Raw genomic sequence first — 16191 nt, forward strand, 5'->3', positions numbered from 1 at the left:
CATACATAACAACCATGTCCTCTCTATACTTCATACATAACAACCATGTCCTCTCTATACTTCATACATAACAACCATGTCCTCTCTATACTTCATACATAACAACCATGTCCTCTCTATACTTCATACATAACAACCATGTCCTCTCTATACTTCATACATAACAACCATGTCCTCTCTCTACTTCATACATAAACAACCATGTCCTCTCTCTACTTCATACATAACAACCATGTCCTCTCTATACTTCATACATAAACAACCATGTCCTCTCTATACTTCATACATAACAACCATGTCCTCTCTCTACTTCATACATAACAACCATGTCCTCTCTCTACTTCATACATAACAACCATGTCCTCTCTCTACTTCATACATAACAACCATGTCCTCTCTCTACTTCATACATAACAACCATGTCCACTCTATACTTCATACATAAACAACCATGTCCTCTCTCTACTTCATACACAAACAACCATGTCCTCTCTATACTTCATACATAACAACCATGTCCTCTCCATACTTCATACATAAACAACCATGTCCTCTCCATACTTCATACATAAACAACCATGTCCTCTCTCTACTTCATACATAACAACCATGTCCTCTCTCTACTTCATACATAAACAACCATGTCCTCTCTCTACTTCATACATAAACAACCATTTCCTCTCCATACTTCATACATAAACAACCATGTCCTCTCTCTACTTCATACATAACAACCATGTCCTCTCTCTATACTTCATACATAACAACCATGTCCTCTCTCTATACTTCATACATAACAACCATGTCCTCTCTCTATACTTCATACATAACAACCATGTCCTCTCCATACTTCATACATAAACAACCATGTCCTCTCTATACTTCATACATAACAACCATGTCCTCTCTATACTTCATACATAAACAACCATGTCCTCTCTCTACTTCATACATAACAACCATGTTCTCTCTCTATACTTCATACATAACAACCATGTCCTCTCTCTATACTTCATACATAACAACCATGTCCTCTCTCTATACTTCATACATAACAACCATGTCCTCTCCATACTTCATACATAAACAACCATGTCCTCTCTATACTTCATACATAACAACCATGTCCTCTCTATACTTCATACATAACAACCATGTCCTCTCTATACTTCATACATAAACAACCATGTCCTCTCTATACTTCATACATAACAACCATGTCCTCTCTCTACTTCATGCATAACAACCATGTCCTCTCTCTACTTCATACATAAACAACCATGTCCTCTCTATACTTCATACATAAACAACCATGTCCTCTCTCTACTTCATACATAAACAACCATGTCCTCTCTCTATACTTCATACATAAACAACCATGTCCTCTCTCTATACTTCATACATAAACAACCATGTCCTCTCTCTACTTCATACATAAACAACCATGTCCTCTCTATACTTCATACATAACAACCATGTCCTCTCTATACTTCATACATAACAACCATGTCCTCTCTACACTTCATACATAACAACCATGTCCTCTCTATACTTCATACATAACAACCATGTCCTCTCTCTACTTCATACATAAACAACCATGTCCTCTCTATACTTCATACATAACAACCATGTCCTCTCTCTACTTCATACATAACAACCATGTCCTCTCTATACTTCATACATAACAACCATGTCCTCTCTATACTTCATACATAACAACCATGTCCTCTCTACACTTCATACATAACAACCATGTCCTCTCCATACTTCATACATAACAACCATGTCCTCTCTATACTTCATACATAACAACCATGTCCTCTCTATACTTCATACATAACAACCATGTTTTTATTATTTTTTTTTTATTTTACCTTTATTTAACCAGGCAAGTCAGTTAAGAACAAATTCTTATTTTCAATGACGGCCTGGGAACAGTGGGTTAACTGCCTGTTCAGGGGCAGAACGACAGATTTGTACCTTGTCAGCTCGGGGGTTTGAACTCGCAACCTTCCGGTTACTAGTCCAACGCTCTAACCACTAGGCTACGCTCTAACCACTAGGCTACCCTGTCCTCTCTCTACTTCATACATAAACAACCATGTCCTCTCTATACTTCATACATAACAACCATGTCCTCTCTACACTTCATACATAACAACCATGTCCTCTCTATACTTCATACATAACAACCATGTCCCCTCTATACTTCATACATAAACAACCATGTCCTCTCTATACTTCATACATAACAACCATGTCCTCTCTCTACTTCATACATAAACAACCATGTCCTCTCTCTATACTTCATACATAACAACCATGTCCTCTCCATACTTCATACATAACAACCATGTCCTCTCTCTATACTTCATACATAAACAACCATGTCCTCTTTCTATACTTCATACATAACAACCATGTCCTCTCTATACTTCATACATAAACAACCATGTCCTCTCTATACTTCATACATAAACAACCATGTCCTCTCTCTACTTCATACATAAACACCAGGACACTATCTCTACATTAGACTCAACATTTAAGTCTGGTTCCATATATACTGTAGCACCAGATCACGTGTACATTTTCCATTGGTTGCATTTTCTCAGTGAATTCAGCCCTCAGAGCTAATAACACCACATCTGATCGTATAAGGAGCTTCCTTAATCAATTGAGATAAGAGAGAGAAGGGGGAGAGAGGGAAGGAGAGAGAGAGTGCAGTGGATTAGAAATGTGAATAGAGTTTGGGTACGGAAGGAGCGCGAGAGAGTGAGAGAAAGAGCAAAAGAGAGACAGAATGAAAGTGGAGAGAAAGAGAGAGTCCCTCTTGAGTTTCTCCACGGTTGCTCTCTTGGGTTACACATCTCTCTGAACCTGAAGTGACTACAAGATTAGCATCGGCTGACTGCAACTTTATAAATCTGACATAATTGTAAACCAGTCTGACAGCTAGAAGCACTGTTCCCTAGACTGAGCCCCATGCAGTCCCTTTAGCCTGGTCCAAGATCAGTTTGTGCTGACAATGATCAAAGGGGTTCAATTGGCAAGAAAGCACAAAGGGATCTGGGACCAGACTACAGTCATTCTGCCTGCTACATTATCTACAGTGTTTATCTACACAGACTACTGATAAGAAAGATTCAATAGTAACGGATGGAGGGAGAAAGATAGCGATGCTTGTCAACTTAGAGCAGAGCCCTGAAAATAGCATATCATGGTTATGGATTACGGTCTAATAGATTCACATTTTAATTAGATGTTTATTTTTTAGCTTTATCTTTAACTGCATTGTTGGAAAAGGACCCATAAGTAAGAATTTCACTGCTCGTCTACACCTGATGTTTACAAAGCAACGATGTTGATCCATGAGATGACCTCAAATCATCCTTTTTCATCATCCCCTCTTTTCTAACTTCTCTACTCTCTATTAAAACTCCCTCTACTCTCTATTATAACTCCCTCTACTCTCTATTATAACTCCCTCTACTCTCTACTATAACTCCCTCTATTATAACTCCCTCTACTCTCTACTATAACTCCCTCTACTCTCTACTATAACTCCCTCTACTCTCTATTATAACTCCCTCTATTATAACTCTCTCTACTCTCTATTATAACTCCCTCTACTCTCTACTATAACTCCCTCTACTCTCTACTATAACTCCCTCTACTCTCTATTATAACTCCCTCTATTATAACTCTCTCTACTCTCTATTATAACTCCCTCTACTCTCTACTATAACTCCCTATACTCTCTATTATAACTCCCTCTATTATAACTCCTTCTACTCTCTATTATAACTCCCTCTACTCTCTATTATAACTCCCTCTATTATAACTCCCCTTACTCTCTATTATAACTTCCTCTACTCTCTATTATAACTCCCTCTACTCTCTATTATAACTCCCTCTACTCTCTATTATAACTCCCTCTACTCTCTATTATAACTCCCTCTACTCTCTATTATAACTCCCTATACTCTCTATTATAACTTCCTCTACTCTCGATTATAACTCCCTCTACTCTCTATTATAACTCCCTCTACTCTCTATTATAACTCCCTCTACTCTCTATTATAACTCCCTCTACTCTCTATTATAACTCCCTCTACTCTCTATTATAACTCCCTCTATTAAAACTCCCTCTACTCTCTACTATAACTCCCTATACTCTCTACTATAACTCCCTATACTCTCTATTATAACTCCCTCTACTCTCTATTGTAACTCCCTCTACTCTCTATTATAACTCCCTCTACTCTCTATTATAACTCCCTCTACTCTCGATTATAACTCCCTCTACTCTCTATTATAACTCCCTCTACTCTCTATTATAACTCCCTCTACTCTCTATTGTAACTCCCTCTACTCTCTATTATAACTCCCTCTACTCTCTATTATAACTCCCTCTACTCTCTATTATAACTCCCTCTATTATAACTCCCTCTACTCTCTATTATAACTTCCTCTACTCTCTATTATAACTTCCTCTACTCTCTATTATAACTCCCTCTACTCTCTATTATAACTCCCTCTACTCTCTATTATAACTCCCTCTACTCTCTATTATAACTCCCTCTACTCTCTATTATAACTCCCTATACTCTCTATTATAACTCCCTCTACTCTCTATTATAACTCCCTATACTCTCTATTATAACTCCCTCTACTCTCTATTATAACTCCCTCTATTATAACTTCCTCTACTCTCTATTATAACTCCCTCTACTCTCTATTATAACTCCCTATACTCTCTATTATAACTCCCTCTACTCTCTATTATAACTCCCTCTATTATAACTTCCTCTACTCTCTATTATAACTTCCTCTACTCTCTACTATAACTCCCTCTACTCTCTACTATAACTCCCTCTAATCTCTATTATAACTCCCTCTATTATAACTCCCTCTACTCTCTATTATAACTTCCTCTACTCTCGATTATAACTCCCTCTACTCTCTATTATAACTCCCTATACTCTCTATTATAACTCCCTCTACTCTCTATTATAACTCCCTCTACTCTCTATTATAACTCCCTCTACTCTCTATTATAACTCCCTCTATTATAACTCCCTCTACTCTCTATTATAACTTCCTCTACTCTCTATTCCCTGTCATAATAAATCTCATCTACTCTTTCTCTTTCTCGATGTCCCCTTTTCACTTTCTACTCTCTTTCGCGTTGTCTGCTTCGCCCAATTTTTCTGCACGCCCAATTTTTCAGTTTTTGATTTGTTAAAAAAGTTTGAAATGTCCAATAAATGTCGTTCCACTTCATGATTGTGTCCCACTTGTTGTTGATTCTTCACAAAAAAATACAGTTTTATATCTTTATGTTTGAAGCCTGAAATGTGGCAAAAGGTCGCAAAGTTCAAGGGGGCCGAATACTTTCGCAAGGCACTGTAACTCCCTCTATTATAACTCCCTCTACTCTCTATTATAACTCCCTCTACTCTCTATTATAACTCCCTCTACTCTCTATTATAACTCCCTCTACTCTCTATTATAACTCCCTCTACTCTCTATTATAACTTCCTCTACTCTCTATTATAACTCCCTGTACTCTCTATTATAACTCCCTCTACTCTCTATTATAACTCCCTCTATTAAAACTCTGTCTACTCTCTACTATAACTCCCTATACTCTCTACTATAACTCCCTATACTCTCTATTATAACTCCCTCTACTCTCTATTGTAACTCCCTCTACTCTCTATTATAACTCCCTCTACTCTCTATTATAACTCCCTCTACTCTCTATTATAACTCCCTCTACTTTCGATTATAACTCCCTCTACTCTCTATTATAACTCCCTATACTCTCTATTATAACTCCCTCTACTCTCTATTATAACTCCCTCTACTCTCTATTATAACTCCCTCTACTCTCTATTATAACTCCCTCTACTCTCTATTATAACTCCCTCTACTCTCTATTATAACTCCCTCTACTCTCTATTGTAACTCCCTCTACTCTCTATTATAACTCCCTCTACTCTCTATTATAACTCCCTCTACTCTCTATTATAACTCCCTCTACTCTCTATTATAACTCCCTCTATTATAACTCCCTCTACTCTCTATTATAACTTCCTCTACTCTCTATTCCCCATCATAATAAATCTCCTCTACTCTTTCTCTTTCTCGATGTCCCCTTTTCACTTTCTACTCTCTTTCGCGTTGTCTGCTTCTCTCATATTTCTCTCTTATCTCTTTCGCTCTCTCTCTCTATTATAACTCACTCTACTCTCTATTATAACTCCCTCTACTCTCTATTATAACTCCCTCTATTATAACTTCCTCTACTCTCTATTATAACTCCCTCTAATCTCTATTATAACTCCCTCTATTATAACTCCCTCTATTATAACTCCCTCTATTATAACTCCCTCTACTCTCTATTATAACTCCCTCTACTCTCTATTATAACTCCCTCTACTCTCTATTATAACTCCCTCTACTCTCTATTATAACTCCCTCTACTCTCTATTATAACTCCCTCTACTCTCTATTATAACTCCCTCTACTCTCTATTATAACTCCCTCTACTCTCTATTATAACTCCCTATATTCTCTATTATAACTCCCTCTACTCTCTATTATAACTCCCTCTACTCTCTATTATAACTCCCTCTACTCTCTATTATAACTCCCTCTACTCTCTATTATAACTCCCTCTATTATAACTCCCTCTACTCTCTATTATAACTTCCTCTACTCTCTATTCCCCGTCATTATAAATCTCCTCTACTCTTTCTCTTTCTCGATGTCCCCTTTTCACTTTCTACTCTCTTTCGCGTTGTCTGCTTCTCTCATATTTCTCTCTTATCTCTTTCTCTCTCTCTCTCTCACACACACACACTTGTCTCCCTCACTCTCTTTTTCACCTTCTCTTCTTTCCAGGGCCTCCAGAACCCACGGACCCCCAGACAGAAGACTCCTCTCCTGCAGCGCTGGGAGTCCGGCCAGGTGATGAACGGCCATGGAGGGGAGGAGGAGGACTAAGACAGACCTTGTGTCAGTTTGTCCTTTTAGAGCATTATGAACAAGATTACATAGACAATGGGGGACGTGACCCTAGATCAGTACTCCTATTATGAGATGGTCTATGAATACAGGCCCAGATCTACTGCTGAAAGCTCAGGGGAAGGACGGGAAGAAACCAGATCATTGGAATGAAGAATTGGAAACAGACAACCAGGGAAGTAGAATATCTGAAAATGCACTGGAGAAACAGAGGTTTTGGGAGTTGGAACTCTGGACTGTTGGAACCATTTGAATGTCATAACAGAACTTTGGAACTGAACTGTAAATTGGAGCTTTGGAATGTAGTGGGGGGGGGGGGGGGGGGTTGGAACCAGTGGATGGTCATTGGAAGATGTTTTTACCAGAAGAGACTGGCCGAGTCTCTACAGTACGGTTTTTGTGAGGGTTGAAGGACGTTGAAATGGGTTGCGTTGTATTGTTTCTGAAGCACATGTCTCAGCATGGATTTATATGGATATGTATATAATGCACATTTTGTGACAAATCTATTTTGGGAGAATATTTCCTTCCCCGTAGTTTCTATTTACTATAGATAAGCCGTTTCTACAGAATGTAAGTTGGCATTATGATATAATTATGTGCATTTAATAAGTGATCATTAATAAATGTAACCTACATTCCGTCACAAATCAAGTCAGTCAACATAGTAAATACTGCAAAATCTAATGTATGATACCATTCTAGCATAATCATTCATCAGAGATAGTGTTTTTATGCAAGATGATTTTTGGCACGTACAGTATGTCTCTGATTTCCATAAAGTAGTCAAGATGAACAAATACATACATGTAAACTCAATGTCTTTCTGCGTTCATGTTTGTGTCTGATTGCTACTGAAACACACCTTCAAGGAAGAAGGACTAGGTGCACACACAGTAGTGGTGATGTGAGGAGCTGTTGTATCAGCAGGGTGGATCACCCACTGTCACGGGATAACTCACGAGCCTTGCCCAGTTTTTACTGCCTTTGGGCTGGGTTGACACAGGCATACGGCGTACACATGTCATACACTCAATCAATGAATGACAGCATAGTCACAATGACATCAATGGTGTGTCTTAGTAGAGTTTTGTTTCAAGTTAAAACGCCTAACATGTACCTTGCCCTTTTTGGGTGGTTGTGTCGAACAATGATTGAGCTAAACGCGTGCTGGAAGTTGCGGCTGGCTAACTTGAAGGTTGGGAAAGTTCTGTGCAACTTCCAGTGAGCGTTTAGTGGGAACACTGAGGCTGAGCGTTTACTGTGAACACTGAGGCTGAGCATTTACTGTGAACACTGAGGCTGAGCGTTTACTGTGAACACTGAGGCTGAGCGTTTACTGTGAACACTGAGGCTGAGCGTTTACTGTGAACACTGAGGCTGAGCGTTTACTGTGAACACTGAGGCTGAGCGTTTACTGTGAACACTGAGACTGAGCGTTTACTGTGAACACTGAGGCTGAGCGTTTACTGTGAACACTGAGGCTGAGCGTTTAGTGGGAACACTGAGGCTGTACCCGCTTTACGCTACAGATTTAACAGTGGCCAAGTATGGGGTATTGTATGGGGTGTTGTATGGGGTATTGTATGGGGTATTGTATGGGGTATTGTATGGGGTGTTGTATGGGGTATTGTATGGGGTATTGTATGGGGTATTGTATGGGGTATTGTATGGGGTGTTGTATGGGGTATTGTATGGGGTATTGTATGGGGTATTGTGTGTAGATTGATGAGGATTTTTTATTTATTTAATCCATTTTAGAACAAGGCTGTAATGTAACAAGATGTGGAAAAAGAGAAGGGGTCTGAATACTTCCCGAATGCACTGTACTTCTTCTGCGCTCTGTGCCGTAGAGTTGTGCCTCAAGGATGCGTTTTAGGTCCCCTGTTGTTTGTCTGTAGTTCAACTAAATTGGGAAAAATATTGAGGCAGCTGATGTACGTTTTTATGCGGATGACACTGTTCCTTATTCAAGTGGCAGCAGTTTGACTTTGGCTTTTGAAAAAGCTCCAACCTGTTTTAACATCCCTGTTTTAACATCCCTGTTTTAACATCCTTCAACCTGTTTTAACATCCCTGTTTTAACATCCTTCAACAGAATCTGTTCCATTTGAAGCTTGTTCTGAATTCCTCTAAAACCTGTACGGTATTTTCCAATAATAAACACTGAAACCCATGTAATTAATACCTTGGAAACATCCAAATATCTGGGAGTTTGGGTGGATGAGAATGTGAGCTTCACCACTCATGTAGAGAACCTTGTCAGGAAACTCAAGCTGCGTTTTGGGTTTTTCTACCGACACAAAGCTTGTTTTTCCTTTGCTGCCAGAAAGGAATTGATTCGTTGTACTTTTCTCTCTGTGTTGGACTATGGTGATACTATTAATGAGCAAGCTTCACGCTCCACACTGAAGGCTCTTGACTCTGTGTCATGCAGCCCTTCGTTTTGTCACCAATCAGAGAGGTCCAACTCACCACTGTGATCTCTAGTGTTGTGGACACAAACAAAACACTGGCACATTTTATTCTGAAGACCATTTTAGGAAAAATTACGTTTTATCTATCCTCTCTTCCAGCTCGAAATGAGAACACATACAACTCAGATCTCAATCTTGTTTTATGCTAACAGTACCGAATTAGGACCAAGCATGGGAAAAGGGTGGTTCCCTCTGGTGTTGGAATCCAAGCCAACCTATCGACAGAACCTGGTGTCCCTGGAGGAGTTCAAAGGACAAATAGATGAACAGGTTGTTGAGACATGCAGCTGTTTCTAGCTGTCACTAGTTTGCATTTCCTTATGTAAGGAAGAATGTTGTTTCACTTCACACACACACCCATCCACTGTTTATTTGCTGTTCTGGTTGTGCTGTTGCCAGTGTCTTCTGTCTGTTTTGTCTTACAGTTCTTTAACAAGAGAATGTTTATCCCCCGTCCCCACAGGAGGCCTTTTACCTCCTCCCAGGCCATTATTATAAAGAAGAATGGGTTCTTAATTGACTAGCATGGTTAAATGAAATAAATCAAATCACACGCTCACTGAACCATACAATGAACCATACAATGAACCATACACTGAACCACACACTGAACCATACACTGAACCATACACTGACCCATACATAGAACCACACACTGAACCATACACTGAACCATACACTGAACCATACACTGAACCATACACTGAACCACACACTGAACCATACATAGAACCACACACTGAACCATACACTGAACCATACACTGAACCATACACTGAACCATACACTGAACCACACAGGTGAGATCATAAGATCTGAATATCACACTTTTAGTGACCTCCCCAATCTCTCCTTTTAATAATTCAACAGTTCCAGTCTGACTGGACGCAGCCCATTGGTGCTGGCAAACACTATGGGCTGTCTGTCATTGGTGCTGCCATAGCAACGCTGGCGGTGTGCAAAATGAATAATATGACACGCACACGATTATCCAGCGCCATCGTCTGTATAACAACTCATTCATAATACACACATTTTATCTGAGTAATATTGTATGATACCAAGTTACATGGAAAGTCAACCTAACTGTTGATATAGAACATCAAAATGATATTTCACCTGACAGAACTTCAATTTCAAGAATAAATCAAACACACTTCATCACATACTTTAATGATGACACCTGGACAATGACAGTGTGGAGACCACCACATGAAGGGATCAAGTATAGAATTGAACATTTCCGGAGTTTGTACTACAAGTGCTCTATCTTAAAACTTGACTGCTGACAATGACATGCACATGATCGGGGCCCAATGAATGGACCGATGAGCAAAATACTACAAGATCTATCTGCACTATGCCTTCAATAATCAATTCTGTAAACGCAAATCTCCAACCAAAGCAGCTTTATACAAGCCTGAATTTTACCTGAATTTTACCAGAATTTTACTTGAATGTTACCTTGACAAAACATTCATCCAACAGCCTGAATGCACGACTGTAGCGTTGTGGTGTGACGGTGTTGGGTGGATTAGTAGGTCTGTTGTAATGGGTCTTTGTGGCAAGGACAGAATAATCAGAGAGTTATGTGCGTTTTGTGCGTTTTGTAACCCAACATGCCAGTAAACACCGTGTGCCTTCTTCACTGAGATGGGATCGGTAGGCAATAGTTCAGTGTTCATCTCCCATTCATTTACAAGGAGCCATGTAAAACCTTATTTCCCTATTGTATGCATGGCCTCCTAGGACTGGGTGGGGCATTGTCAGCCTACAGTAGCCTACAACAGTCAGGTATGCTGACAAACACCATACAGATACCAGGTGTACGACGCCAGTAATAGTCCCTACTCACAGGCAAGTGTGTGTGTGTTCTAGATGAATGGACGTTTTGCATGCCCTGTGTGGGTGTGTGCTCTGTTCTTTTGATACCTGGCAGAACAGCGAAATGAATGAAATACTTCAGTTAGTAAAACACACAGAGCTGCTGAATGTCTTATGGTTGAAGAGGGAGGGTTGTACTCTTAGAGCTACTGAATATCTTATGGTTGAAGAGAGATGGTCGTACTGAATATCTTATGGTTGAAGAGGGAGGGTCGTACTGAATATCTTATGGTTGAAGAGGGAGGGTCATTCTGAATATCTTATGGTTGAAGAGGGAGGGTCGTACTCTTAGAGCTACTGAATATCTTATGGTTGAAGAGGGAGGGTCGTACTCTAAGAGCTACTGAATATCTTATGGTTGAAGAGAGAGGGTCGTACTGAATATCTTATGGTTGAAGAGGGAGGGTCGTACTGAATATCTTATGGTTGAAGAGGGAGGGTCATTCTGAATATCTTATGGTTGAAGAGGGAGGGTCGTACTCTTAGAGCTACTGAATATCTTATGGTTGAAGAGGGAGGGTCGTACTCTAAGAGCTACTGAATATCTTATGGTTGAAGAGGGAGGGTCGTACTCTTAGAGCTACTGAATATCTTATGGTTGAAGAGGGAGGGTCGTACTCTTAGAGCTACTGAATATCTTATGGTTGAAGAGAGAGGGTCGTACTGAATATCTTATGGTTGAAGAGGGAGGGTCGTACTGAATATCTTATGGTTGAAGAGGGAGGGTCATTCTGAATATCTTATGGTTGAAGAGGGAGGGTCGTACTCTTAGAGCTACTGAATATCTTATGGTTGAAGAGGGAGGGTCGTACTCTAAGAGCTACTGAATATCTTATGGTTGAAGAGGGAGGGTCGTACTCTTAGAGCTACTGAATATCTTATGGTTGAAGAGGGAGGGTCGTACTCTTAGAGCTACTGAATATCTTATGGTTGAAGAGGGAGGGTCGTACTGAATATCTTATGGTTGAAGAGGGAGGGTCGTACTGAATATCTTATGGTTGAAGAGGGAGGGTCGTACTGAATATCTTATGGTTGAAGAGGGAGGGTCGTACTGAATATCTTATGGTTGAAGAGGGAGGGTCGTACTCTTAGAGCTACTGAATATCTTATGGTTGAAGAGGGAGGGTCGTACTGAATATCTTATGGTTGAAGAGGGAGGGTCGTACTCTTAGAGCTACTGAATATCTTATGGTTGAAGAGGGACGGTCGTACTGAATATCTGATGGTTGAAGAGGGAGGGTCGTACTATTAGAGCTACTGAATATCTTATGGTTGAAGAGGGAGGGTCGTACTGAATATCTTATGGTTGAAGAGGGAGGATCGTACTCTTAGAGCTACTGAATATCTTATGGTTGAAGAGGGAGGGTCGTACTGAATATCTTATGGTTGAAGAGGGAGGGTCGTACTGAATATCTTATGGTTGAAGAGGGAGGGTCGTACTGAATATCTTATGGTTGAAGAGGGAGGGTCGTACTGAATATCTTATGGTTGAAGAGGGAGGGCCGTACTATTAGAGCTACTGAATATCTTATGGTTGAAGAGGGAGGGTCGTACTGAATATCTTATGGTTGAAGAGGGAGGGTCGTACTGAATATCTTATGGTTGAAGAGGGAGGGTCGTACTGAATATCTTATGGTTGAAGAGGGAGGGTCGTACTGAATATCTTATGGTTGAAGAGGGAGGGTCGTACTGAATATCTTATGTTTGAAGAGGGAGGGTCGTACTGAATATCTTATGGTTGAAGAGGGAGGGTCGTACTGAATATCTTATGGTTGAAGAGGGAGGGCCGTACTATTAGAGCTACTGAATATCTTATGGTTGAAGAGGGAGGGTCGTACTGAATATCTTATGGTTGAAGAGGGAGGGTCGTACTGAATATCTTATGGTTGAAGAGGGACGGTCGTACTGAATATCTTATGGTTGAAGAGGGAGGGTCGTACTGAATATCTTATGGTTGAAGAGGGACGGTCGTACTGAATATCTTATGGTTGAAGAGGGAGGGTTGTACTCTTAGAGCTACTGAATATCTTATGGTTGAAGAGGGACGGTCGTACTGAATATCTTATGGTTGAAGAGGGAGGGTTGTACTCTTAGAGCTACTGAATATCTTATGGTTGAAGAGGGACGGTCGTACTGAATATCTTATGGTTGAAGAGGGAGGGTCGTACTGAATATCTTATGGTTGAAGAGGGAGGGTCGTACTGAATATCTTATGGTTGAAGAGGGAGGATCGTACTCTTAGAGCTACTGAATATCTTATGGTTGAAGAGGGAGGTTTGTACTCTTAGAGCTACTGAATATCTTATGGTTGAAGAGGGACGGTCGTACTGAATATCTTATGGTTGAAGAGGGAGGGTCGTACTGAATATCTTATGGTTGAAGAGGGAGGGTCGTACTGAATATCTTATGGTTGAAGAGGGAGGGTTGTACTCTTAGAGCTACTGAATATCTTATGGTTGAAGAGGGACGGTCGTACTGAATATCTTATGGTTGAAGAGGGAGGGTTGTACTCTTAGAGCTACTGAATATCTTATGGTTGAAGAGGGACGGTCGTACTGAATATCTTATGGTTGAAGAGGGGGGGTCGTACTGAATATCTTATGGTTGAAGAGGGAGGGTCGTACTGAATATCTTATGGTTGAAGAGGGAGGGTCGTACTCTTAGAGCTACTGAATATCTTATGGTTGAAGAGGGAGGGTCGTACTCTTAGAGCTACTGAATATATTATGGTTGAAGAGGGAGGGTCGTACTGAATATATTATGGTTGAAGAGGGAGGGTCGTACTCTTAGAGCTACTGAATATCTTATGGTTGAAGAGGGACGGTCGTACTGAATATCTTATGGTTGAAGAGGGAGGGTTGTACTCTTAGAGCTACTGAATATCTTATGGTTGAAGAGGGAGGGTCGTACTGAATATCTTATGGTTGAAGAGGAAGGGTCGTACTCTCAGAGCTACTGAATATCTTATGGTTGAAGAGGGAGGGTCATTCTGAATATCTTATGGTTGAAGAGGGAGGGTCGTACTCTTTTCACACTACTGAGCAGAGCTGTATTGAGCGGGCCTGGTTATTCATCCTCCATAGTGTTTGGAACGGTGCTGTAAAGGACCATGTGATAATCACGGTATTGACAGGGTCAGCAGGACGTGTGAAAAAAGCATCGGTGTTGACCCTAAATAAAGGACATGTATCGTTCAGGAACGTGACCATCGATGCTCAGCAAGGGTGTCGTGGTCCTACTGTACAGTCTCTCTATTTCCAGGCACCTTTAAAACAATGATATTTCTGCTTCCTTCGGCCTGACCTGAGGGATTGTAGATTTGTGTGCTCAACAATCACATCACTTATTCAATCCATCATGGGCCGTTACATATTCATACAATAAAAATCCCTGGGATGTATCCAAAATGGTACCCTATTCCCTATATGTAGTGCACTACTTTTGACCAGGCCCCATAGGGTGACGTGTGTCCCCATATAGCAGGCAATATACTGACAGTGAAGTACTACAGTAAAGAAGTAGGGTGCCCAGGTCATCCATTAACTCATATTCATGTGGAGTGTTTTGAATAGAGAGCAGCCTTTGGCTTGAACAGTGGTGCTGGATTAGTGGGTACCCTATTCCCTATGCAGGGCACTACTTTTGCCCAAAGTCCTATGGGCCCTGGTCAGAAGTAGTGCACTATATTAAGAATAAGGTACCATTTGGGACACAGATAATCGTCAGCAGCTCTTATCTCCTGAAGTCTTATCTCACGGCCACCTGTAAACTCACAGGTCCGGCTAGCAGCGATCCCATGTCAACCCTGTCCGACTTAAACAACTAGGAGTCATACAGAGTGGCCTTTCTGACCAATTGCCACCGGTACAATGATGCTACTATTACTTGTGTGATTTATAGTCTGTAATAGAAACTCATAAACAAGTATCAGTGATGTATCACCACAATACTTCTCTCCTCGCTCTACCTTTAGTAATGCGTTGTGCTGTCGCTCAGTATCGGTCTAGCAGTGTGTCTCATTGGCTTCCTCTGCCTTTTGGACATCTAAGCAACAACCACACACCTGATAATAATGCATGACAATATGTGGTTTCCTCTCCTGTATGTATTGTGAACACATTGTTCCAGAGGTCTAGGGTTTGCTGTAACCTGGCCCTCTCTTACGTTTTTCCACTGACAATAACTGTGGGTGAGACATTAAACTGGCGAGGTGGAGCTGAACTGACGCACGTTCAATCATTTCCAGCTGAAAAATTGTAAAAGAGAAGCTATCGCTGTTGAAGTACGAACTCTTCACGGAGAGTGCCCTCTAGTGTCTCTTTCATGGAACTTCAATGTTAAAAACATTTGTTGGGCAAATGAATACTCTTGATTAAAGGGACATTTCACATATTTTTACATGTGGCCTTACTTTCAGAAAAGAGTGAAAATAAGTCCTCGTGCATCACACTCAAACACCTGAAGCCGCTAGAATTAAATTACAGCTTTTATTATAAAATACATTGTATGTACATGAAACAACTGATGAAATTCAATAAGATTCAGTGAAAGTGACCTAATGCAAACTTGTGAAACTCAACACGTTAGAGGAAATGTGGACTCCTCTGTTCCTGTAATCACGGCTATTTTTTCAGCCATAAATGTAAACAGAGAGAACATGTTTCCCATAGATAGAGAGAGCTGTGATGTATGATTAGACATGTGGTTGTTGCTTAGATGTCCAAAAGGTGGAGGAAGTCAAAGAGAGTAGGTTGACCTTTTAGATAAATGAATATAGATAGATAGAAAAGAA

The 16191-nt window shown here is 40.4% G+C and overlaps 1 protein-coding gene across 1 annotated transcript in view; it reads left to right on the forward strand.

Moving 5' to 3' along the window:
• Positions 1 to 8381, forward strand: part of LOC118940099 — a 25478-nt gene extending 17097 nt beyond the window's left edge. Inside the window, exon 3 of the mRNA XM_036948347.1 lies at positions 6916 to 8381. Within this exon, the coding sequence (XP_036804242.1) occupies positions 6916 to 7017 (102 nt within the window). The 3' untranslated portion in view covers positions 7018 to 8381. The remainder of the gene's footprint in view (positions 1 to 6915) is intronic.
• The last annotated feature ends 7810 nt before the right edge of the window (positions 8382 to 16191 follow it).

Source organism: Oncorhynchus mykiss, chromosome 17, assembly GCF_013265735.2.
Source record: "Oncorhynchus mykiss isolate Arlee chromosome 17, USDA_OmykA_1.1, whole genome shotgun sequence".
NCBI classification, from domain to species: domain Eukaryota; kingdom Metazoa; phylum Chordata; class Actinopteri; order Salmoniformes; family Salmonidae; genus Oncorhynchus; species Oncorhynchus mykiss.